This window comes from Microcebus murinus, chromosome 1, assembly GCF_040939455.1.
Source record: "Microcebus murinus isolate Inina chromosome 1, M.murinus_Inina_mat1.0, whole genome shotgun sequence".
NCBI classification, from domain to species: Eukaryota; Metazoa; Chordata; class Mammalia; order Primates; family Cheirogaleidae; genus Microcebus; species Microcebus murinus.
In genome coordinates, this window is record NC_134104.1 from 155,573,503 (window position 1) to 155,599,467 (window position 25,965).

The 25,965-nt window shown below is 55.5% G+C and overlaps 1 protein-coding gene and 1 non-coding gene across 5 annotated transcripts; both read left to right on the plus strand.

Annotated features, from left to right (window-relative positions):
• Window positions 1-6,448: 6,448 nt before the first annotated feature.
• On the plus strand, window positions 6,449-22,044 carry SLC38A3 (solute carrier family 38 member 3). 4 transcript variants are annotated; one of them, XM_012771344.3, is made up of 16 exons: window positions 6,449-6,615; window positions 15,154-15,303; window positions 15,405-15,486; window positions 15,656-15,771; window positions 16,379-16,452; window positions 16,538-16,630; window positions 16,735-16,816; window positions 17,821-17,903; window positions 17,979-18,037; window positions 18,209-18,373; window positions 18,455-18,534; window positions 18,801-18,901; window positions 19,136-19,260; window positions 19,347-19,491; window positions 20,426-20,529; window positions 20,617-22,044. In XM_012771344.3, exons 2-16 carry the CDS (start codon window positions 15,203-15,205, stop codon window positions 20,719-20,721), a joined length of 1,515 nt encoding a protein of 504 aa, XP_012626798.1. In that variant the 5' UTR covers window positions 6,449-6,615; window positions 15,154-15,202; the 3' UTR covers window positions 20,722-22,044. The 4 variants fall into 4 exon arrangements, with proteins under 4 accessions (XP_012626798.1, XP_012626794.1, XP_012626797.1 ...); XM_012771340.3 differs by lacking the exon at window positions 6,449-6,615 and adding an exon at window positions 7,669-7,901; XM_012771343.2 differs by lacking the exon at window positions 6,449-6,615 and adding an exon at window positions 7,690-7,762.
• A 3,814-nt stretch (window positions 22,045-25,858) lies between these two features.
• Window positions 25,859-25,965, plus strand: LOC142874963 (U6 spliceosomal RNA). The gene has a single exon (XR_012922549.1). It is a non-coding gene; the product is annotated as a U6 spliceosomal RNA (small nuclear RNA).

A 25,965-nucleotide genomic window follows, 5' to 3' on the forward strand; every position in this document is an offset into this window, starting at 1 on the left:
TCCAGCAAGAAGCACCTGGCCTGACAAAGTGAGAGACACTCTTGCAGGTAGGGGACCAACTTGTGCATCCTGGAGGGAGTTGAGGGGAAGAGGAGCTGTGGGAAAGGCTCCCTGGGACAGTCTTGGATCAAGAGGGAGTTTGAGGTGGAGGCTCATTCTGGCAGGGACCATAGAGGGTATAAGGCCTGGAAACATGGGCTGGTGGCCACAGGAGCTCTGCAGAGCAGGCACAGGGAAGGGGGCAGAGCACCTGGCTTTCTCCAGGAGTTGATGGACAGTCAGGGAAGGCCTTGTTGCTGGGACATAACTGGGGCTGGGATCAGGGTGAGGCAAGTGAGGCACTTACCTTGGGTGCAAAATTTATAGCAGTGCCAAAAAATTAAGTAATCAAGATAAATAATATATGAAAACAATGATTAAAAATCTAAATTAATGCAAGAAATCCACAATGAACAAAATATCAAAATCCAACAGAGGCATGCCAAGACATTGGGGCTTGAAGCAAAAGGAAAAATATTTGCTCCTATATATATTTTTAGGGTTTTTTTTTTTGCCAATTTTGAAAATTGTGGTAAAATGTATGTATCATAAAATTTACCATCTTAACCATTTTTAAACGTACACTTCAATAGTATTACATATATTCAAAATGTTGTGCGACCATTACCACCATCCATCTCCAGAACTCTTTTCATCTTGTAAAACTGACACTCTGTACCCATAAATAATGACTGGCCTTTTCTCCTTTCCCTCAGCCTCTGGCAACCACCATTCTACTTTCAGTCTCTGTGGATTTGATTACTCTAAGTTCCTCTTATAAGAAGAATCATACAGTATTTGTCTTTTTTTTTTTTTTTTTTTTTTTTTTTGAGACAGGATCTTGTTCTGTCACCTGGGCCTAGAGTGCAGTAGCATCATCATAGCTCACAGCAACCTCAAACTCCTGGGCTTGAGTGATTCTCCTGCCTCAGCCTCCCAAGTAGCTGGGAATACAGGTGTGTGCCACCATGCCTGGCTAATTTTTCTATTTTTTTGTAGAATGGGGTCTCACTCTTCCTCAGGCTGGTCTCGAACTCCTGGCCTCAAGCAATCCTCCTGCCTCAGTCTCCCCAAGTGCTAGGATTACAGCACCCACCCAGCCCAGTATTTATCTTTTTATGATGAGTTTATTTCACTTAGCATAATGACCTCAATGTTCATCTACATGTAGCATGTGTCAGAATCTCCTTCCTTATTTTTTTTGAGACAGAGTCTTACTCTGTTGCCTGGGCTAGAGTGCCGTGGCGTCAGCCTAGCTCACAGCAACCTCAAACTCCTGAGCTCAAGTGATCCTGCTGCCTCAGCCTCCCAAGTAGCTGGGACTACAGGCGTGCGCCACCATGCCCGGCTAATTTTTTCTATTTTTAGTTGTTTGGCTAATTTCTTTCTATTTATGGTAGAGACGGGGTCTCGCTCTTACTCAGGCTGGTTTCGAACTCCTGAGCTCAAACAATCTTCCCACCTTGGCCTCCCAAAGTGCTAGGATTACAGGCGTGAGCCACCGCACCCAGCGCAGAATCCCCTTCCTTTTTAAGGCTGAATAATATTCCATTGTCTAACACCACATTTTGTTGATTCATTCATCTGTTGGGTTGCTTCCACCTTTTGGCTATTGTGAATAATGCTGCTAAGAACATGGGTGTACAAATATCTCTTTGAGACCCTGTTTTCAATTATTTTGGGAATATACCCAGAGGTTGAACAGGTGAATCATAGAATAATTGTATTTTTAATAATTTGAATAATGGTTTCCACAGCAGCTGTCCTATTTTATATTCCCACCAACAGTGCACAAGGGTTCCAGTTTCTCCATATCCTTGCGAACTCTTGTTATTTTCTATTATTTTGATAGTACCCATCCTACTGCGTGGGAGATGGTATCTCATTGTAGTTTTTTTTTTTTTTTTTTTTTTGAGACAGAGTCTTGCTTTGTTGCCCAGGCTAGAGTGAGTGCCATGACATCAGCCTAGCTCACAGCAACCTCAAACTCCTGGGCTCAAGCAATCCTACTGCCTCAGCCTCCCGAATAGCTGGGACTGCAGGCATGTGCCACCATGCCCGGCTAATTTTTTCCATATATATTAGTTGGCCAATTAATTTGTTTCTATTTATAGTAGAGATGGGGTCTCGCTCTTGCTCAGGGTGGTTTCGAACTCCTGACCTTGAGCAATACGCCCACCTCGGCCTCTAGGATTATAGGCATGAGCCACCGCGCCAGGCCCCTCATTGTAGTTTTGATTTGCATTTCCCTATTGCTTAGTGATGTTGAGCATCTTTTCATGTACTTATTGGCCATTTGTATATCTTCTCTGGAGAAATGTCTTCAAGTCCTTAGCCCATTTTTGAATTGAATTATCTGGTTTTTTGTTGTTGAGTTTTAGGAGTTCTCTACATATTCTGGAAAATAATCTCTTATCAGAGATATGATTTACAAATATTTTTCTCCTATTCTGTGAGTTGCCTTTTTAACTCTGTTCTATGTATTTTTTTTTTTTTAAACAAGGTCTTGCTCTGTTGCCCAGGCTGTAATGCAGGGATGTGATCGCAGCTCACACAGAGCCTCAAACTCCTGGGCTCCTGTGATCCTCCTGACAGCCTCCCAGAGTGCTGGGATTGTAAGCATGAGCCACTGCATCCACCCTGAACTCAACATTATTTTAAGATTAAATAATTTATTTATTACTAAAACAGAATTTATTATAATTTTATTATCCTAGGCTGGGCTGGGATCACACCTGTAATCCTAGCACTCTGGGAGGCCGAGGCGGGCGGATAGCTCGAACTCAGGAGTTTGAAACCAGCCTGAGCAAGAGCGAGACCCCATCTCTACTACAAATAGAAAGAAATTAATTGGCCAACTAATCTATATATAGAAAAAATTAGCCAGGCATGGTGGCACGTGCCTGTAGTCCCAGCTACTCAGGAGGCTGAGGCAGCAGGATTGCTTGAGCCCAGGAGTTTGAGGTTGCTGTGAGCTAGGCTGACGCCACGGCACTCACTCTAGCCTGAGCAACAAAACGAGACTCTGTCTCAAAATAATAATAATAATAATAATAATTTTATTTTCCTGGCTTTAATGTAGACAAAAATCATCAATAATATTTCAAAATCTGCTTCTGGAAAAACAGTCATTAAAAATGTTCATAAAACCATGTATATAAGGGAGCCAGGCACAGTGGTTCACACCTGTAATTTCAGTGACTTGGGAAGGTGACATGGGAAGACCACTTGAGCCCCAAGAGTTTGAGACCAGCCTGGACAACATAGCAAAGACTCCCATCTCTACAAAAAAATTTTCTGATTAGCCAGGTGTGGGGGTGTGCATCTGTAGTCCCAGCTACGTGGGAGGCTGAGGCAGGAGGGTCGCTTAAGCCCAGGAGATTGAGGTTGCGGTGAGCTATGATTGTGCCACTGCACTCCAGCATGGGCAACAGAGCAACATTTCACCTCTAAAAAAAAACCCAAAACAAACAAAAACATGTATATAGGGGCACACGTTTATCCTCGGTGCCAGTATGGGCATGTGCAAGGAAGGGAGTGGGGCTGGGGGACCCATGAGACGTAGGCCATGTCTTCATTACCCAACAGAGCCTGGGTCTGCAGGGTGAGGAGCTCAGCAACAGGGGTCTGGATCTATGCGGTTGATCAAGCACGCATGACATCACCACCACCAAGCCTGGACAGCGAGGGAGTGTTGAATGGGCTGAGTTTGCAGGAGCTGTGGCCACCTGGGGGAGATGTTCAGGAGGCAGACAAACACTCGTGGCTGGGCAGAAAGCTCAGTGTAGGCAGCATCCTCGATGTCCAGCTGGAGGGTAGTGACAGGGATATAGTGGGCAGAGGCAAGGCAGAGGATAGGAGGCCTTGAGGAGCTGGAAGTGTTAGGCTAGAGAGAGAGGAAGCTGTCAGGAGAGGTGGACCAATGGTGCCTTCTGCATAGTTGCCTTGTCTTGGAAGAAAGGTAGTGAGCTCCCCAGCCTTCCTGGGCAAGGGACAGAGAAGAGCCCAAACAATATGCAGGAGCTGGGCCATGCCCTCCAGGGAGTCTCCTCCCACACATCGTTCTGGCCCCAAGGTCTGGGATTCAGGACTGGTATTCCCAGATCCTGTGGGTTGGGGACGCTGCCTGGCCTCCAACTGCCCCGTCCAAGGCCAGCAAATGTGAGGGGCTCCTGAGTCTCCCAGCCTGAAGCCTGCTCAGCCCCACTCACCACACCAGCATAATTACACCCTAAGGAACAGGATCAATGGGTGCTGGTGCCTGATTCACAGTCCAGGGCAGAGGATCAAAGAGAGCTTGCCCACAGCACAGCGGCCACACCTTAGTCTTGGGGGGGCGCATTTACGGTGAGCACGTCTAGCCACCACCATTTCTACCTGACCTACAACCTCAAGGTGTCCGTGAGGCCCCTATGGCCCTCAGCTCTGGCTCTGGCAGCACTAACCTGGCCCAGCCACCGACCAGAGATTAGACAAGCCTGGTGTACGGTTAATGCCGCTGACGTCAGGGCCTGGCCGGGTGGCCACTGGGGGTTTGGGCCCTCCCCACAGGCAGTAGCACAGCCCATGTGACCAAGGCTCATTAAGCCGCTTCAGTGGCCAGAAAAAACCAGGGGCCAGATCTCAGGGGAGAGAGGACAGTCATGCCAGGGCTGCAGGGGCAGGCCTTGGCCAAGAGGTCACCAGCTCTGGGGGCCCAGGCTGGGGAAGGGCTAGATAGGAGGTTTCTTTGCCTGTGGGCCCCTCCATACTTCCATGCCTTGTGTTGTGACACTAACCCCCTGCTGATGGCTAAAGAGGAGCCTCCCAGGGACCAAACTGAGCAGAGTGTAGTCAGGAGCTGTGGGTGCGGGTACTCGACCCTGGAGGGTGGAGGTAACCACTCTCTCCCATGAGGCCTTTGAACCCCCCAACGTAACTGTGGAACTAGTGCCTTGCTCCCACCCCCACCTGTCCCTGCCAACCTCACACTCCTACTCCCTGTCCCTTCAACCAAGTCATTTCCCCCATGCAGGCTGCCCCTTCCTTCCCCCTGGCAGAGCCAAGCCCAGAGGCTGCTTCTCCATCAGGCTGTCCTTGATGCAGCCCTCCAGCCCGGCAGGGGCTTCCCATGCAGACCACCCATAGATAGCACTAGGAGTCCCTGCGGCCACAGTGACTGCAGGTGGGATGGCAAGAGCAGCACAGCATGCAGGGTTCTCATGGGGGATCTTCCATCTGGGTGCTGAAGGACAAGTAGGAGTTTGCCAAGGAGGTGGGACAGGGCGGGGAACCTCAGGCTCTGGGAACCATGAGGGCAGAGATACAGGACACAAAGGCTGACAGCAGGAATGTGCGTGTGGTCAGCAGGCAGTGGGGGAGGTGGAGAGGCCCCCTGGAGGGGACATCAGGAGGCCAGCCAGTGTGAGGGCAAGAGCCTGCAGGCCGTGCCAGGAGTCAGTAGATGCAGAAGCTGGGCTCTGGAAGGGCCAGGTTGGAGGTGAAGATGAGGTGTCACTGCTGGAGATGGTCTTGAGGCATTGTGTGGATGGTGTGCCAGCAGAGGGGGTGCCATGGTAAAAAGGGGCTGCCCAGCTGAGAATTCATGACTGGAGAGGGAGGGGCAGAGCAAAGGCCTGTGGGGCCCTGCAAGGAGGGTCTGAGCAATCCTGGGACCCTAAGTTCTGCCCCACATGTCTGGCAGTCTCCTGGGCCTGTGTTTAACTTAAACACAGAGATGGGGAAGCAGAGGCAGGAGCTGGGCTGCAGCCTGAAATCAAGCTTCCCCCACCCTCCAGCCCAGGTGGCTGACCCCAACACTGTGGCTGCATGGAGGGACATTCCCTCCAGCCTCTGGGAGAAGACACCTGGCAGCTCTCAGAGACCCATCCCAGCAGCCCAGCTGTCCGGCCACCACAGGCTGGGCTGGGAGATTCGGCAGGTGGTGGGGAAAGGCCTCTGAGCTGTGTTTGCCCTGGCCAGGGCCCAGGCCTAGCAACAACAAACATGCAGCCCCTCCCCGAGCCTGGCCACAACTGCCTTGGGGACCCCACATCACACCCAGCTCTTAGCCTCCCCCAGCAGCCCAGCTAGCCCCTGCTCCCTCCTGGCCAGATGAGGACCCCAACATCCACATGCCCGGTGACCTTGAGCCAGGCCTGGCCCCTTAGGCACTGCCAATGGAAGCCACCAGCCCTTTACAAATCGCCCCTGTGAGTATCCAGGGTGTCTTCGGGAGGCAAGGGGCAGATGTGAGAGCATGATGGGCACCTCTCCTGTCTGGCAGAGCCATGCCCTTTTGGAGGGTGGGAATCTCTTGGGCTCACATGATCAAGGTGAACTCTGATCCAGGGATTACATCAGCCCCAGATCGGTCCCTTCCAGTTTTCCAGCCACCAGCAAGGCAGGAGCTTGGGTGGTTTGAGGTTTTCAGGGGTTGCCACCATCCCAATGCCTTTCTCTTTAGCCCTCCCAGCGCCTGGCATGCCCAGCCAGCACTGAGCCCCTGCCCTTGGCTCACAGCTTCCCCTTCACCCATTCCCCTCAGACCAGAAGAAAAGGCAGAGCCATTTCCTTGTGACACAGTTGGAAACTGAGGTACGCTAGGGCTTGGCTTGGCTGTGGTGGTGCTGTGAGTCAGCAGGAGAATCCTGGAGTCCCGACTCCCAGCTCAGGGCAGAGAAGGGGTTAGGCATGTCCTCTGGGGGAAGAGGGGCGGACATGACACAGAGGTCCAGCTTGGATAGGAACAGCAGAGGCCATGGGATTAATCGGGTCAGAGACAGTGGCTGAGAAGCAAGGGGCACAGTTGCTCTGGGACACAGCCCCCCATTTCACCCTGAAGGTCAATGTCTCCCCCAGCTCCCTCTGGCTGGGCCTGGGACCTCAACACCCACCAGCCACCCCTGAGCACGAAGGCTGTAGGTGGGAAGCAGGCAGGAGTGGGATAGGAGCCTCCAGCCAAGAATGGGGCCAACCTAAAACCCCTGCTGCCAGGGGACCGAGTCCTGCCCCCACTTCCCATGGGCAGGCTGACAGCTGTCTCCTACTTAGAAATAAGGAAATGGGACCACCAGCAGTGAGGCCCCAGGCAAGGCTCACAGAAAGCCAGGCCTCCCTCCCCTCCTGTCCTCACAGTCTCTGCTTCTGTTTGTTCCAGCCTCAATCTCTTCTGAATATCTGGGGTGAAGACAAAATTGATACAAGAAGTTCTTCCACCCCATCCCCACCCACACCTGGTTGGGAAGGGTGAGGCAGGTAGAAAGGTATTTTATAGCCTGAGTGATGTCTGAAAGTCCCCCATTCAAACACTCTTCGCTGAGCTTAAGCATTGCCCTGTTCCCGCTCCCCTTGGCTGGAGATCCCCATTTGGCTACAGGGAGGTGAGGGCAGAGCATTTCAGGGGTTATGGTGACACTCAGAGACCTCAGAAAGAATCTGCTTTGGACGGAAGCATTGCCCCTCAAGACTCCACGGAGCCCCTCCCAGAGCAGCTGCCCTCCTACCTAGGGGCTCCCTAGCGCTCGGCTGCCCCTTTGCTCCCGGCCTGCCCGGGCCCCCGCCCCTCCCCGAGCAGCCCCTCCTCCCGCGGACAGCAGGGGATTGGCGGGCCGGGGGCAGGCTGGGGGCGGGGCCGGGCGCCCTTCATCCCCGGCCGCTGCTGTCGCTGTTGCTGCCCTGCGCTCAGCCGGGAGCAGAGCAGACCGCGCCGGCCCGAGCGGAGCTACGCGTGCCCAACCGTGAGGCAGGTACCGCTGCGGGCATCGACCCACCAATCCAGGGGCACCGGGTGGGCTGAGCCCTCTGTGCACCCTCCAGTCCATAGCTGAGCTCTGGGCAGCTCCCCCTCCCGCCGAGACCCCAGCAGGAACCCCAGCCTCCGGGTAAGCCAAAGCCCCACGCGCTCCAGGGGCGGGTCTCGGGACCCGCGAGTCGGGACTCAGCTCTGCGCTTGAGAGGGGTACCAGGAGGGGCACTTCGTCACTTCTGGGCGGGGCACGTTTTGGCCGGCCGCCCCCCAGGCAGGACAGCAGGAGGTCGGTGGCACCCGGGGTGGAGCCACAGGACGCCTAATCGGGGGCTCGGGTGGTACCCGACTGGCTTCCTGAAGCTGCGCCCACGGGGGCAGGCTGGAGAGGATCCTGGAGGAGGACCCAAGAGGGCCCCGGAGCAGTCCCTGGAGCGCTGCCCCGACGGGCGCCTGACAGGCCAGGCTGGCACTCCCGGAATCCGGGTATATTTATCCCGGCTGCATTGGACAGGGGCTTGGGGGCAGATGGGGCCGGGCCGCCTGAGGGGCCCTGGGGTACATGCTGGCCCCAGAACCTGTGCCATTTGCAGCGGAGCCAGCGGGCACGGCGGGCACAGGGCGCACGTGGCTCCCCTGCCTGAGGGCGGGCACCGAGTGCGCTCCTCCCCACCTGGCGCCCCGGTCGGGTGCAAGTACTAGTCCGCTCGCGCACGGGCTAGGGAAGGGACAGAGACTTGATTTGCAAGAGCCCGCCGCCGCCCGACTGGCCCAATCCATTGGCCACCTCGAATGCGTGTATTTGTTTACAGCCAGGGAGGGGGAGGCCAGGGGCGGGGCCTACGGGGATCCGCCCTTTCCCCCCTACAGTGACCTGAGCCCTGAGCCCAGGTGTGGGCTCCTAGGCAGGTCTGAAGAGGGCTGAGTCAAGGCCCTGTGGGATCCCTGTGGATCAAGGGGATCCCTGTGGAACACCGTGGAGGACACTTCCACCCATGCGCTTCCTTCCTTCAGCCTGCCAGTCCTGTCCTTCCTTCTACCACTGCCTCCACCACTGTGCTGCCCCTGGAAGCAGCCCTTGGACCTTCCACCCCTTCCTCTTCAGTAAACTCTGGGATGGAGCCATTTCCCATTTCCTTCTGGAAAGGCGTGAATTCCTTGGGGATCTTAATTTGAGGGAGAGAAAGTTAAAGAGACCCAAGGACAGTTCCATTTTCAATGGGGGAGGTTGAGCACAAGCATGGAAGCCTTCCTGTAGGAAGCACCGCTGGTGGGAGGGCTCAGGAATGGGTGAGGCCAGGTCTGGCACATCTCTGAGAGGGCTGGCATAAGTGAAATCAGGAATGGGAATCTCTCACTGACTTCTTGGGGTTGGGGCAGGGGCCTGCATCTCTGGGGAGGATGGGAGGATTTCATTCTGCCTGGGCCCATGAAGCCCAGGTCCTCACTGGCCTCTCAGCCTCTGTTGCACGCTGGTTCTTTAGGCCCCCTTCACAAACTGTCCCCACCCCAGTCCAGGGCTCCAGGTGGCCAGACCGTGAGAGTTGGTTGCTCCTGTCCTTGTGCCACTACCCTAGCAAGCAGCCTTGGAGCCCTGGGAAAATGGAGAAACTGAGTCACAACAGACAGGCTGGGTGATTCATGGTCTCTGGGTGGGTAAGGGAAGGACTTTAGGCTGAAGTCAGCACACTCTGGAAGTCTGGGCTAGGTGTGGGACAAGCACTCGGTTTGAAGGGAAAACGTGTTTGCAGGGAAGTGGGGCTGGTTGGCTATCAGGGAGGTACGGTTTTGGTATCTGTGTGCACAAAAAGCTGGGGTAGGCTGTGCAACCTATGGCATAATAAAATGGGGGCCCTGTGGGAGAATGTCCTAGTGCAGGCAGGGCCAGGGCCAGGCCTCATTTGGAGCAGGCAAGATAGGATGAGGGCTCGAGAGAGCCCTGAATGCATCCCACTCATTTAATGACATTTACTGAGCACCTACTATGTGCCCTGTGTACACTCAGTCTAGTGGTGAAGGATGGGTCTTTGACTCTGGATGGGACGACAGACACGGCAGAACAGGGTGGGGCTCAAGCACAGGACCAGGCTGGGCTTCTGGGGGCCAAAGGGAAGGACCAGCTGCTGGGGCAGGAGGGGCTTTCCGGCCAGTGACCTGGGGCGGCTTGGTTTTGAATTTCCGCTCTGCAGGCCACGTCCTGTACACAGCCTCTCAGCCAGCACGTCTGCACACGTGCATGGCTGCTGAGAATGGGGGTCACTCCAGCTGACCATCATCTCTGCATGTCTTTTCCATTGTTCAGGTAGACAAATGGGTGCTGGATCAGGGAATCTCTGAACTTTCCAGCTGGGCCTGGCCTTGTGGCCCTACTGGGCTCAGCCCCAGTCTCTGAATGTAATTGCACCTGGCTGAGAGGGCCATAACCTGCCCTGTGGGGACCTGGAGATGCAGCAGTGGCCTTCCTGTGGCATTCTCTGGGATTCTGCCTGGCCATCCCTGCAGGGCTTATTGGGTCTGCTTCCCCCTCCCCTTCTCTTCTGGTTCCCTCCTCACCTCTTGCCTCTTTGAGGCTCTGTCTGTCTTGTTGGCTGTCTTGCCTATCGTTGTTTCTGTCTCTCTCCAGCTGGCTGTCTCTGACAGGCTGGTCACCTCTCTATTCCTCGCTTCTCTGCTGTCTTTGTCTCTCTCCATCGCCCTGTCTGAATGTCTTTCATCTATATAGGAGTGATTTTTGTCCTGCCCCTGTTGTTTTCTGTCTATGTCCCTCTATATCCGTCTGCATTTCTTTATCTCCCTGGGCTTTCTGTCTGTCTCTCTCTCTCTGTGGGTCAGTATGCATGGACACATGTATCTACTGTCTGTGTTTTCTCCCTGTACTCTTCCTGTCTGTGTCTCTTTCCTCCCTCTGCCTTTCTCTGCTTCTTCCTGACGTTGGACATCATCCCTCCTCCAGGCTGACCTAGCCTTTAGCTCCCCATTGGGGTCTCCAGTGAGTCCTGAACTGCCCGAGGCCTGTGCTCCAGCTTTCCTTGGGGCCAGAAGTCCGGCTGTCCAAATATTTGGCTGCCTCCAGGGGATTCCGGGTCATCAGGGAGGATGGGCTGGCTGGCGCAGGGTCTCCCCTGCCCCTGGGGGGCCACAGTCACGTGATGTCCTGTGCTTTGCCTCAGCAGGGCCTCGGGCTGCACGTCCCTCTCAGCAGGCTGGCAATGCGGGGGAGGGGGCTGCTGCTGGCTCTGGCCCGGTCTTGAACCAAGAGATTCTGGCTGCAGCCTCTACTGGGAGGTTGCAGGAGGGTCCAGGGCTGTGTGTGGGGGGGGACCGAGGTGGCTGGAGCTAGGCCCAAGTATAAGCATCTGTTAGAAAATGTACCCTGTCACAGGAAAGTCTACCTTCCGGTCCCAGCTGGACCTCTCAGATCCTCCTAGACACCTCCGGATGCCCAGTACACAGAGGCACAGACCTCAGATCCCAGGGCCAGGGAGTAGGGGGATGAGGGATTGGTGTGGCCAGTATGTCAATGGTCTGGCCCATCTGCCTTTCCCTGGATGTGTCCCCTCCTGCATGTCACTCCTTCAGTATCAGCCTAGTGTTGGTCACACACTGGCCACTCGCATTGTTGTTGTGTTATTGGTGATGAGGGAGTGTCAGATGGGGGACAGGAATCTACTGGGGTCAAAATCTGGAAATGTGGGTCAGGGGGAGGGGCAAGGGATGTCTTTTCCCTGTTTTAACACCCTCCTCCCACTTGCCCTATCCCTAGACCCTTTACCTCAGCTCCCACTAGTCCCTGTGGTTGTGTCTTGTGAACATACAATTCAAACATGTCAATTGCATCCTCTTTTCCCACTTGCTGATGGCTTGTCCTAGGAGCAGGTGCCTTCCCTCTGAAGCCTGCAGAAGCGAGTGGACAGAGGGGTAGCTATCCAGATGGATACCAGGCTGGGAGGGGCACCTGTCTCAGCCGAGGAGGGGGGAGGGAAGGATGAGTTGAGCTGGAGCTGGGGGCAGTCCTCAGCCCTGAGCCCCCAGGGACAAGCACACTGACCCTCAAGCCAGGCCAGCTGCCTCTCCCCTGAGATCTGGGCGGAGTTCAGGGCTGCCTAGGCACAGCAAGCTCTATGGGGTCTGTCCCCATCAGTGCATGTGGCCACAGGGACAAGGGAAGGACAGTGTGGATGCTTCCCTGTGGCCAGCCCACTACCACACCCCCACTTATGTCTCTGAACATTGTTGGGATGGAAAGCGGGGCTCAGAGCCCGGGACTCCAAGGACCTCGATCCCTGGACTGAGAGGTGTGCCTTTCCTGTAGAGGCTGATGCAAGCAGCTGCCCCGAGGTGACCTGGATTCCTGGGCCTCCAAATCTTTAATTAGCCAAATTCAACACCTGCCAAGGTGTGCCTGACAACTTCTCACTCTGTGATGTCCACGTGGGCGGGTGTTACCTGCTGTCCCATCCCTGTGTCTCCTGGCTCCTCCTGGCCCTTATCTCCCAGCAGGGCAAACAGGTTCTAGGGCAGTGGCCTGGGCCATTGATTTTTTTTTTTTTTTTTTTTTGCCAAGCTAAGGACTGGTAAGGGCCATTGATTAACTGCCCAGGCCCATGCTGCACCCATGAAAGATGTCGTTCTGATGACCTGCCCCAGCACCAGCCTCCTCCCTGGGCCCCATGGCCTGCCCTCACTCTGTCTGCAGCTTTGGCCAAGCCTCGAGGGTCCTAGAGAACAGGGGTACACTGAGGTCTTGAGTGGGGGCTACTCTGCCCCTGGTCACAGTGAGGCAGGGCCAAGCCAGGACTTCGACTCATAGTGTCTACTCCGGGCTTTCACCACAGCGGGTCATGCTCCGCTGGCAGCTTTTCCTACCAGGACTCTCCCTGAGTTTGCCCTGACTCCCCGATACAGGAGCCTGGGAAGCAGCAGGCCTGAGGGGTGGGAGCTGTCAAGTCGCAGGAAATGGCTGCGGCCCACACGCCACGCCTGAGCTAATCCCCACTGGAGCCCCCAGCCCTCATCCCTGCCCTAGACAGAAGTAAAGACTCCTTGGCCTGGCCTTTAAGGCTCTGTCAGGCTTACCTGCAGCCATGGAACCCTCACTCCACCCTCACGGCATGCCTCATACCTCACCAGAGCCTCTGCCTATGCGGTGCCCTCTGCCTGAAGCACTCTTTTCTGTTGCACAACTCAGGGGCTCCTGGAATTTTAGGACTGGCTTCACCACCTCCTCTAGGAAGCCTTCCTTAATGCCCCCATCATCCTTTTTTTGAGTCCCAGCACTATGTGGTTCATATTCAGTTACAGCAGGAGCTATAGGGTGGTGGTGAGGATGGCATTTGGAGGGGTGTTGTCTTTTCCAGACTGGAGGTCACTTGAGGAGGGGTAGTCCATGTCCTTTCTGCAATCTGAGCCCAGCCCAAGACTCCGCAGTGACTGGTGATGAGTCATAGCCACCAGGCCCCAAAGGTCTAGGCCCAGGTTCTGTAGAGGGGCTGGGGAAACTGGAGCCAGGACCTCAGACACCTCCCGCACCCATGCCACGGACCGCCGTCTCCCTGGAGGCAGTGCACGGCTGCTAGGAAGGATATTAGGCAGAGAAGGGTGCTTTGTCCAGGCTGCCAACTCAGCACACTCTGAGGGCCTGTCCAAGCCTGCCCGGGGCAGGGGGCTAAGCGAGGGCAACCCTCGCTGTGTGCCAGGGGCACTTTGGAGTCATTCTGGAGACCAAGCACTGGCACTTCCACACCCAGGTGGGATCCTTGGAGGGGTGCAGATGGCAGGGCTGAGGGCAGGGGCATGAGGACAGGCTGACCTGGGGAACTCTGGTCTAGGGGAAGAGGGCTCAAGAAGAGATATTAACATTGTCCTGATCCTGTTGGGTAGGGCTGGAAAGAGAGGAGGGCTCAGATGCCAGCAGGCTTGAGGGTTACAAGAGTGCCAAGTGTGGGGTCTCCAGGCCAGAAGTGCCTGGGATCTGAGCTCTGGCGTGGGGCTGCCTGGGGCAAAAGGGGAGGAGTCCCTGGTCAGTGGTGCATGGCTGCTGCCTCTGGGGCACCAGGGCCAGAGGCCTGAGCCTCACCTCTCCTGTGCACCTCCAGCCCTGAGTGCTAAGTTTGAGCCCCCTAGTGCTCCAGATGCAAGGGCAGACCTGAGAACAGGGGGTGCTGTGGCTTTGAGACTGGGCTCTAGCTATCCTGCCTGGAAGTGTTATACCCTCTCTGGTCTCCACTCGGCCTCAGCTCTCCTGCTGGCCAGTCTAGACTTCAGGATGTCCTTACAGAACCTGAGGGCACTATGCCCAGTTACTTCTTGGTATGAGGTAGACACCTCCTGGCCCCAGTGTTGGGAGAGGGCCAGTGAGTTGTCTGGGTAGTGGCAGGGATCAGGGATGGGGGCAAGGGATTCCTCTGAGGCCCAGTGCAGAGCTAAGCCTGAGAATAGGGACAGGGCACTGACCTAGTGATCCAGGCTCCTCCACAGCTGGCTAAGGCCCTGAGCTCCTGGCCTGGGGCTCCAGGAAATGAAGGGTCTCTTCAGAGGGCCACTCCTGGCGGTAGGCACCTGAGGGCTGGGGGTTCCCTGGCAGGGGAGGAGAGGCTTGAAAGAGAACAGGGCCCTGAGGCCAGGGTTGTATGGAAGGTAAGGCCCTCATAGCCCAGAGAATAGGGCCCTGGAGCACCCATTTCCTGGAAGGCCCCCTGAGGGCCTTTTGCCACAGCCAGGCGGGAAGGGCCCAGGTGTCCAGCCACCCAGCACCGCCTCAGGCATCCTGGCTCCAGCAGGGGACAGTCTCTGCGCCTGCCGTTCCCAGCGCCAGATCTCAGCCCACAGAGGGCCCTTTGTTCTGGATGCCAACAGTGCCCGCCGGGCAGCTGGGAACAGGGCCTACAGCCCTCACCCTCTCCCAAGGCCTCCAGCCGTCGGCCAGTGCCATTCTAGGTTGGCCAGGAGGCCCTTGGCACACAGGGCCAGTGCAGGGAACCATCTCCCAGTACTAATGTCAGAGAGGGGCGTCTGTCCAGGATGCACACCCACAGTGGAGTCTGGGGGCCTGGGACTCAGCATCCAGGGATCCTGGTGCCACTGGGCTCTGAACTCAGGTCATCCAGATGACCCTTCACAGATGGGGAAAGTGAGGCCCCAAGGGCTTGCCTGGCCTGGTGTGTGTGTAGAGGGTGCATTGTGTACTGGCTGAGGTGTCCCATCAGCATGTCCTGGGGAAATCGGGTGTCGGGCTCTCTTTCCCCAATGGCACAAGCCAGGGAGAGCTGCGTGTGCATGTATGTCCTGAGTTACCCTCTGGGAGGTGTGCTACAGGTGCAGGCCTCGTGTCGGAGGCTGGGCCCTGGGCCCAAGGAAGGGGCATAACCAGAGGACCGGCTGCTCTGCAGACTTCTGTGTTGGTGTGAGAGCAGTGCTCCTGGTGGTGCTCCCTGAGCCATGGAGGCACCTTTGCAGACAGAGATGGTGGAGCTGGTGCCCAACGGCAAACACTCGGAGGGACTACTCCCAGCCATGGGCCCCTCGGCAGGCAACCAGAGGTGAGTAGAGCAAGGACCCTGTGGTGGTTCAGGACAGGGCAGGGCAGGGGTACAGAGCAAAGGGCTAGAGCTGAGCCGCCTGCCCTGGCCTGTGCCTACAGGATTGAGGACTCCGGACGGAGCTGTGTTGAGGGCAAGGGCTTCCTGCAGAAAGGCCCCAGCAAAGAGCCTCACTTCACCGACGTGAGCTGGGCAGCAATGGGGGGCTTGGGGGCATTGTGAGGGGCTTGGGCACAGTAATGAGGTGCTGCGGGGCAGTGGCAGGAGGCCAAAGGACAGCGAGGGGAACCCATGATGCCTTCATCCCTAGCTGACTCCCCCACCCCTCACTTTCCCACTCTGGTGCCCGCAGTTTGAGGGGAAGACGTCGTTCGGGATGTCAGTGTTCAACCTCAGCAACGCCATCATGGGCAGTGGCATCCTGGGGCTCGCCTATGCCATGGCCAACACAGGCATCATCCTCTTCCTGTGAGTGTCCTCGGCAAACCTTCTAAAAACAGGGACCCCTAAACAAGCCGCCAATGTGACCACCCATGTCTCACCCGTTCCCTGTCCCAAAGCCCAGGCTGCAGTGGGTGGGCACTTCTTACAGTAAACCCAAACCACGCTGCAAAAACATCCGTGGGCAGAGGAATATACCTCACTGCCCAGTAAACCCACTGAGGTCACAACACAGGGCCAGCCTTCCAGGCCCGAGTGTGTCCTACTACCACCTTTACACGTGACGGCCAAGCCCATGGCCAGGCCTCGTGTGGGCACTCGTGTCCTCTGCCCAGGGGCTCTGCCCTGCAGCCTGAATGGAAAACATGTTTGTCCCAAGGATTAAAAAGGAAGAAGTGCTCAGAGGGCAGTCACGGGGACATTCTTGACCCAGAGGGCTCTTCTGGGCTTGTCCCATCCTGGGTCACACAGGGTGGTGTTCACCACCCCAGGGCCTGCTGAGCTCCCATATCTGTTGGGGAGTCCAGACAGGCAAGTCACAGATGCCCCACACCCAGGCCTAGAGTCCCTTGCTCCCTAGCAGCCAGGGGAGCCCCCAGTGACCTCTTTTCATCCATCTTCCCATGATTCCCAGGTTCTTGCTGACAGCTGTCGCTCTGCTCTCCAGCTACTCCATCCACCTGCTACTCAAGTCCTCAGGGATCGTGGGTGAGCCTCACACCGCGTGGACTGGGCTGGGGGTGGGGTAGACTGGGGTGAGCTCCCCTGACTTCCTGACATCCTGCTCCTGCAGGCATCCGCGCCTATGAGCAGCTGGGCTACCGTGCCTTCGGGACCCCGGGAAAGCTGGCAGCGGCCCTGGCCATCACGCTACAGAACATCGGAGGTGAGACTGGTGGGCAGGGGGCAGGCAGGCAGCGGGCCGGGGGCCGGGCCCAAAGGCTGACTGGTTCGGCTAACCCCAGCACCCACCCACACCTCTCCCCTCAGCCATGTCCAGCTACCTGTACATCATCAAGTCCGAGCTGCCCCTTGTCATACAGACCTTCCTGAACCTGGAGGAGAAAAGCTCGTGAGCCCGGGGTGGGGTGGGCTGGGTGGGGGTGGGAGCAGACAAGTGGCTGGTGGAGGGGCAGAGAGCTGCCAGCAGAGCCAACATTCAGTCCACACTTGTGGACTGAATGAAGCACCCAGGGGAACCCCCAGGTAGGGGACATGTGGGGCTAGGGGCAGGGTGAAGCTGAGGAAGCTGGGCCCCTCCTGGCCCTGGACCCAGCCTGAGAGCATGAGAGCCTCAGCTTAGCTCTAAGCACCTGCTATTCCTGACCATAGGGCCACCCCCCCACCCAGAGATTAAGCCCAGGGTGTCCCAGTTGCCCATCACTGTAGACTGCACCGGCTGCGCATCAGCTGTGTTTTGTGGTGGGGGGCAGAGAGGACACAGGCCCTGCTCTTGGCAGCCCAGCCCGGGCAAGCAGAGGGGCTGTGAGGCTCAGAGCAGCTCTGGGAGGAGGGGGAGTCAAGATTCTGCCCCTGGGGCCCTAGGGGCCTTTCCCAAGGAGTTGGCCTTTGGGCTTGCCCTTGAAGGATGGTCCTGGCCCTTATCCCCTTCCTTCCCTGTGTCCTTGAACATTCCTGGGGGGTAGAGGAGCCAGCAGGATAATGCAAGGTGTAGATACCAGAAGGAATTACAAGGGGCACAGGTTATTGGCAAGTCCCTGAGATCCCCATGGAAAACACTGCCCTCCTCAAAGCCAGCTCTCTTCATCCCAACCACCTCCCTCCAGAGGCTGGGCCCACACTTGTGTGTCCTGAGAAAAAGCAGTGACTATTATCATACTGATTACCAAGTGTGAGCTATGTGCCAGGCCAGCACCTTCATCCCCACATCACCAAGAAGGAAAGCATTGAGAGTGTGCACATTTTGCAGAGGGGGAAAGGGAGACTTAGAGCTGCAGAGAAATATTCTTCAGAGGTCACTCAGCGGTACCACTGATGACTCCAACTGGGGGAGGCAGGTGGCCCCACCCAGGCTGAGTGGACTCTGACCCTGGCTTGCCACTGCTATCCCTTCAGAGACTGGTACATGAATGGGAATTACCTGGTGATCCTAGTCTCTGTCATCGTCATTCTGCCCCTGGCACTGATGCGGCAGCTTGGTAAGTGTGGTAGGGCGGGGTCTTGGGGGGATGTTGGAGGGAGCCCCCAGTCTCACAGCCCCCACCACTTTGCAGGCTACCTGGGCTACTCCAGTGGCTTCTCTCTCAGCTGTATGGTGTTCTTCCTAATTGCAGTGAGTCACCCTCCATGTTGGTCGAGGAAGGGGGCAGGTCAGGGAGGGGCAATTCTCTTTGGGCAGCCTGGGCCAGAAGGCAGCTGCTCCAGTCCTGATCTACATGCAACTTCATGGTGATTTCCCGACAGCCTAGCCCGGCTCTGATACCCTGATCCCTCCCCACGCCAGGTCATCTACAAAAAGTTTCATGTGCCCTGCCCGCTGCCCCTCAACCTCGCCAATACCACAGGCAACTCCAGCCACGTGGAAGTCTTTGAGGAGAAAGTGCAGCTGCAGGTGGAGACTGACACTGCAGCCTTCTGCACCCCGAGCTACTTCACCCTCAACTCGCAGGTTCTGACAGGCCAGGGAGGGACGGGGGCCTGATGAGAGTGGGGGGCGGGGCTGCCTTGACACAGTCCCATGTGTCCCCAGACAGCATACACCATCCCCATCATGGCCTTCGCCTTTGTCTGCCACCCCGAGGTGCTGCCCATCTATACGGAGCTCAAGGAGTAGGTGTCTGTGGCCGGGAGGAGGCGGGGCTCCCTTGAGCTGGTTTGCGGAGAATGGATGTGGTCCTGGGGGTGTGCGGGGAGTGACAGGAGCCACGTCACTTTATCTAAGATCTCTGTGGCTGCCACGAGGGAGACTGGGGCAAGAAGGAGACTCCCTCAGCTGCTGAATGATGAGAATGTGGTGCCAGAGAGACCCTGGGGCACATGGAGTCTCCCAGTGTGGCCCAGCTTGTCATCAGTGCCCATCCCCCACTGCCCCATAGCCCCTCCAAGAGGAAGATGCAGCACATTGCCAACCTGTCCATCGCCGTCATGTACATCATGTACTTCCTGGCTGCCCTCTTCGGCTACCTCACCTTCTATGGTATGGCTGGGCCAGTGGGCAGAGGCTGAGGCCAGGCTGGGGGCTAGGAGCTGGTCAGTGGCCATGGTGCCCTGCATACCGTAGGTGCTCATTAGGTATGTGATGCCTGACTGTGCCCTGCAGCCGTGGAGGTGAGTCTGAGTGCTACTCCCCACAGTGTCAGGGTCTACCAGGTAGCTCAGATCCCAAACTCCTCCTGGGCCACCTGCTGACCATGCTCCCTGCCTGCCGCAGACCGGGTGGAGTCGGAGCTGCTGCACACCTACAGCAAGGTGGATGCATTTGATGTGCTGATCCTGTGTGTGCGTGTGGCCGTGCTGACAGCAGTCACACTCACAGTGCCAATCGTTCTGTTCCCGGTGAGCCAGTGGGCAGGTGGCCGGACCAATGAGGGGGTGGGGCTTATGGGGCTGACAGGCTGATGGTTCCTCCCACCTGCCCTCAGGTGCGCCGCGCCATCCAGCAGATGCTGTTTCAAAACCAGGAGTTCAGCTGGCTGCGGCATGTCCTCATTGCCATTTGCCTGCTCACTTGTATCAACCTGCTGGTCATCTTCGCCCCCAACATCCTGGGCATCTTTGGGGTCATTGGTGAGGATCTGGCCCTGCTGTGGAAGTGGGGTATTGCCCCAGAGATTTGCACTTCTGTAAATCCTGACAGATTCCTGAGCTCCCACCCTACATTTAAGTGATAGCTGTTGACCACTTGCACAGTTTGGCCTCTCGTCTGAGCTTTTGTCCTTAAGGCTATTCTAATCCCTTTTGAGGGCTCAGAACTACTGAGTCAGTCCCCCTTGCTGGGGGCAGGGGTGGACCCCAGGGGCCAGAGCCCTCCACGAAGGATTTCATTAAGTCTTTTCCCTATGCCACATATGAGGAACTAAAGTTTAGAGTGATTAAAGCAGCAGCAGGGCCATGTGGCCTTGATTCAGCCCCAGGATCATCAGACTCCAGGTTTGGTGCTCTGTCCACTGCCTCATCCCAGATGTGGCTCTGAGCTGGAAGATTAGACAATTCAGAAATATCTTTGGGGTGACTCAACTCAGGGGACTGACTCCCCAACCCAACTCTGCAGGGACTGACAAGCAGACCTGGAGGCTGAGTATCATGGATATCACGGACAGTACTCTTGGTTCTATGTGTCCAAAATCCAATTCAAAATGAACTAAGCAGAAAGGAATGCATGGGCTAAAGTAATGGAAAATCCTTCAGGAATAGCTGTATCCAGGAGCCCAATATCCTTAAGTCTTCGTCTGTCTCCACCTCTTGTCTTGCCTTTCCTCGTTACTAGCTTCATTTACTGACATTCTGACACCAACAGCACCAGCCTTCCATCTTGGCAGATAGAAAACAAGGGGGAGAGGCTGGTGGGCTTCCCAGAATCAGGCAGAGCTCCCAAGTGGAGTTTCAAGGTGAAACTCCCTCAATGAGGAATGTTTGATCTCATCAAAGCAACCACCCCCAAACCTTAGCCAATAGGTGCACATGATCCAGCAGTGATCATGCCTTGTTCTGGTCTTTGCAGGTGCCACATCTGCCCCATGCCTCATCTTCATCTTCCCTGCCATCTTCTACTTCCGAATTGTGCCCGCTGAGAAGGAACCTGTGAGATCCACCCCCAAAATCCTGGTGCGAGGGGTCTGGAGGCTGGTGGGCTGGTGTGGGGCTGAGGGGCTGCCCTGGCCTCAGGCCTGACCCTCACTTCTGACCTCACAGGCCCTTTGTTTTGCTGTGCTTGGCCTCTTGCTGATGACCATGAGCTTGAGCTTCATCATCATTGACTGGGTCTCAGGGACCGGCCAGCATGGAGGAAACCACTAGGGGACCCATCCTGTTCTGTCTACCCAGACTAGCACCCCTGCCCAGACTCTCCAGACTCTACCCCCAAGTGGCCATTGGGGGTAGGAGAAAGATGCGATTAACACTATGGCATTTGGCCCCATGTCCTCTCTGCAGAAGGTTTTTGTTAAGAAGTCAGGACCAAGGCCCTTGGGCTACCATCCTGCTAGGCTCCAGAGCCGCAGAGGCTTTCTGAAATGGGAGTAGGATGGGGCTGTCACCTCAGATCCTACCTAAGCCCCTCTACCCACCTTTGCACCGATGCATACTCTGCGGCCCAGCAGCTGCCTCTTGAGGTCACACAGCCTGTAGGGGCACATAGAGCTGGGACCCAAGCCTGCAGCCGTTCTCCCATCCTGCTGCTAGGCCATGGTCTGCACCCTGGGGCCTCATCTACCCCAGCCCCAGCCCACCGGTTTTTCCTCCTTCTAATCCCTAGGACTCTTTCAGACACTTGGGCTTAAGCCCTCAGATACTCTTCTCCCACCCCTCCACAGGAGATCACCCTACCCCACACCCACAGCTGGGCTGGAGCCAGCAGGTTCTGCTGAGGGTGGGGCTGGTGTGGGTACCCCCAAGGGACCCCTGCGCCATCTCTTCACCAGTCCTGGGGAGGCTGGGACTCCCCCACCCCAAGCCTGGGCCATAGCTCACATTCCACTGCTGGGAGAAGAGAATGGCTGGGCCCAGAGTGTCTTACCCCTGGGAGCCAAAGACCCCTGGGGCCAGACTGGGACAGGGTGGGGAGGCTGGCAGGCCCTTTTTATAAATATTATACATAAGACCAGCTGTGTTTTATATTCTTGGTCTCCGTGGACCCTAGGTTCCTAGAAAGTGGAGGGGGGGCGAGACATAGATGGTGATGGGGGCCCCCATCTCCTTGTTCGGGATGAAGGTGGGGACAAGGCAAGTTCCCCACCCACCCCACCCCCTGCCTCCCAAACCAAGCAGTGGCACACTCAGACCCAGCTTTGGGCTTGGGCCAGGCTCAGCACAGACCTGCTTTCTCACGGGGTGAGGTGGGGAGGAATTAATGAGGCTCCAGGAAGTGGGACAGAGAGTGGCCTCCGGAAGGAGGCAACGTGAGGTGCATCCCCAGCAGCTTCAGGGAGGGTCTGAGCTGGGGGCAGCTGAGCCCTGCAGGAGCCCCAGGAAGGGCCCCCTGCCCTCCCCTGGCTCCCAGATTGCCATGTCAACTCTGTTAATGCCTTGAGTCTAGGGACAAAAGTCCAGGGATCCTGTGCCCTGTGGGGTTGATTTTTTTATTAATAGTAAACTCTACCGTGAATAAAGGTGGGTCAGTGAGTCCCCGTGTGTGGGGTCCTGAGTGGTAGTGGGAGGGGGAAATCCAAGTGGGAGTGGGTGCTGCAAAGAGGCAGGCAGCCCCAGTTGTCCTGGCCCGGGTAGGACTGGGAAGCTGCCCACTGCCTGGGGCAGGCCTGAACCAGCCGGGACCCAGTAGGATGGAGCTGCCCAGGCCTTGGCACCAAACCCTCATTAGGAGAGACCCTGCACCAGGCTAGGCCGCCGGGGAAAAGGGCAGCAGGAACAATCCAGTTTGAACTTGCAAGGCAGCTGCCAGCTTGGGAAACCCCTGAAGAAATAACTTCCTCAAGCCGGTAACTGTTAGGCCCATGGCAGTGCCAACTGGGTAGAGGGGGCTTCCTGAGTCCCAATTCCATCAGCCCCAGGCACCTGACTCCAGCCTGGAGACTCGCCCAGGAGCCCACAGCCACAGGAAAGAGATGCTGGCCTAGAGGTGGGCGCAGCCCAGGTGTTCTGGTGTGAGGGACTGCTCTCTGGGGGTCTCTGGCCTCTTCCCCATCAAATGGGGCCAATAGTCCTACCTGGATCCCTTGGCTCCTGCAGAGTTGGGGAGCAATAAAGGGCAGAGTTCATCTTGCAGGCAGATCCTAGGAGTCTTTTCTCACACTCCATCCATCCAAAGGAAGGCTGCAGGTCAGAGCAGCAACAGGACACCAAGCCTGGCTTCAGACCTCTCAGACCAAGGGGATGTGCTCACAGTTGCCCCTCCCCCAACACAGCTGGGCTGTGGGAAGGACCCTGGCCCTGTGGGCCATCTCTGCCTGCCCAATCAGGCCTCCTCCACCCTGACCGTGGGCAGCAGGCTCCAGCGGGGAGAGGACAGTATAGTGATGCGGCCACTACACTAGATTCAAAAGAGAAGTGTCAGCCGACACTAGCTCTCTGAGAGGCTGAAGTGGGAGGATCGTTTGAGCTCAGGAGTTCCAGACCAGCCTGAGCAAGAGCGAGACCCCGTCTCTACTAGAAACAGAAAAAAATTAGCTGGACAACTAAAAACATATAGAAAAAATTAGCTGGGCATAGTGGCACATGCCTGTAGTCCCAGCTACTTGGGAGGCTGAGGCAGGAGGATCGCTTGAGCCCAGGAGTTTGAAGTTGCTGTGAGCTAGGCTGATGCCATGGCACTCTAGCCCAGGCAACAGAGTGAGACTCTGTCTCTAAAAACAAACAAGCGAAGTGTCCACATGACTGTTTGAAAATGAGTATCCCTTGCCCCTGGCTGTCAAGTTCCAGCCACTCAGCCTCCAAAAGGTTGGGTCTTCAGGCCCTTGGCCATCATTAAGCATTTTTGTATGTTTTGAAGAAGTTTCCAGGTGTTTTCCTTGTTTATGCTTTTAAAAAATTATTCTGAAAAATATTGCTCTGTATGGAATACTGACAAGTTAGAGCAGCCAGAAGGTCCAGCACAGAGGTCTTCTATATTTCTTTTCACTATTTTTCTCATGACTGCTTGTTACAGAAAAATAAGACCACATGGCCCAAGGAAAAGGGGAAGAGCATGGGCCTTGGTCTCCCTGCCTAGTGGCTGCCCTTACCCAACCCTCCCCACCTGAGTGCACAGGCTCACATTTGCCTCTCAACTGAAAAGGGATTCATTCATTCATTCATTCAACAAATATTTATTGAGATTTCCTACATGCCAGACACTCTTCTAACACCTATAATTATAGTAGTGAACACAGTGAAGACCCCTGTCTTCCTTGATCTTATATCCTAGGTAGAGGATTGAATTCAGAACAGAAACATTAAACATAACCACTAAGTTATATCGTTTGTTTAGAAGATGCTCTATGGGGAGCAAAACGTCAAGGTAAGGGCAATGGGGAACGGGGGTTGGTAGGGGGGAACAGGGTGGGCCTCACTAAGAAAGGGACTTTTGCTCAGAGATTTGGAGAGGGAAGAAGCCATGTGGATGCCTTCAGGGCAGGGTTTCAGTCACTGGGATCCCTGGTACAAAGCCCTGAGGCAGAGCGTGCCTGGTGTGAGTGAGGACAGCCAGCAGCCTGCTGTGGCTGGAGCTGAGTGAGGCACGAAAGGATAGAAGGGGTGGGTAGGGGCTAACAAGGACGGCAAATGTTATGGAGTCTTTGGCTACCATAAGGACTTTGGAGTTTTTTCTGGGTAGGATGAGAGCCAATGCCAGGTTCTAACAGAGTAGGGAGCAGGGTCTGATTTGGTAGCGACCCTGAGTTTTAAATAGATTATGCTGCATTGAAACTAGACTCTGGGCTGGGGGATGGGGGAACCGAGGGTGACACGGACATGAGTGCTACTGCAGTTGTTCCAGATAGACTTGTTGGGTGGCTTAGCTCAGGCAGTGGCAGAGGTGGGCTGAAGTTCTGGGCTTGTCCTGATGGTAGAGGTGGCAAGGTTCCCTGATGGTTTGGGTATACGGGCAGAGGCAGAGATAAGTCCAGGTTGACTCCAAAACTGTCTAGGGATGGAGCTGCCACTGTAGGAAACTAGGGCAGAAGCAAGTTTGGGAGAGATCAGTTTTGCCCATGAAGAGTTTAAAACACTAACTGGACATCAAAGTGTAGATACCAAGTCAGCTGCTGAGTGTGAGATTGAAGTTCAGTAGAGTGGTCAATGCTGGATCTATAGATGGGAGGCAAAGTAAGTAGTGTTTAAAACCATGGGCCTGGGCTGGGCATGGTGGCTCACGCCTGGAATCCTAGCACTCTGAGAGGCAGAGGCAGGCGGATTGCTCAAGGTCAGGAGTTCGAAACCAGCCTGAGCAAGAGCGAGACCCCGTCTCTACTAAAAAAGAAAGAAATTAATTGGCTAATTAATTAATATATATAGAAAAAATTAGCCAGGCATGGTGGTGCATGCCTGTAGTCCCAGCTACTTGGGAGGGTGAGGCAGAAGGATTGCCTGAGCCCAGGAGTTTGAGGTTGCTGTGAGCTAGGCTGACAGCACAACACTCTAGCCGGGGCAACAGAGTGAGACTCTGTCTCATAAATAAATAAATAAATAAATAAATATAGAGAAACCTGGTCCTTGTAAAAAAAGAAAAAAATAAAAAATAAATAAATAAATAAATAAATAAAGCCGTGGGCCTGGATGAGATGAGAAGTAGGTATAGACCAGGAGGAGTCCTGGGAGAGCAGGCACAACCAAGAAAAGAGCTGAGCAGGAGCAGCCAGGAGGTGGGAGGAAAACCTGGAGGATGTGGGAATGTGCAGCCAGGCAAGAGTTGGATGCTGGCAAGGAGGTGAGGGTAGCGAATGGACCACTGGATTCAGAAACATGTGGGTCACTAAGGACCCTGACCTGGGGAGTTTTGTGGAGGGAGGGACAAGCCTGACTGGAGTGGGTAGAGGATTGAGTGAGAAGTAAAACTAGAAAGAGCAGGCCAGGCACGGTGGCTCTCGCCTGTAATCCTAGCACTCTGGGAGGCTGAGGCGGGTGGATTGCTCGAGGTCAGAAGTTCAAAACTAGCCTGAGCAAGAGCGAGACCCCGTCTCTACTATAAATAGAAAGAAATTAATTGGCCAACTAATATATATATATATACATATATATATATATAAAATTAGCCGGGCATAGTGGTGCATGCCTGTAGTTCCAGCTACTTGGGAGGCTGAGGCAGGAGGATCACTTAAGCCCAGGAGTTTGAGGTTGCTGTGAGCTAGGCTGACGCCACGGCACTCACTCTAGCCTGAGCAACAAAATGAGACTCTGTCTCAAAACAAAACAAAACAAAACAAAAAACTGGAAAGAGCAAATGTAGACAACTTGTATGAAGTGAGAGGTGCAGAGCCAACAGTGGCTTTTAAGGAAGACTAGAGTGCTCACTTAGGTAGCATATAGACTAAAATTGAAAGGATACAGAGAAGATTAGCATAGACCCTATGCAAGGATTATATGCAAATTTGTGAAATGTTTCATAAATTA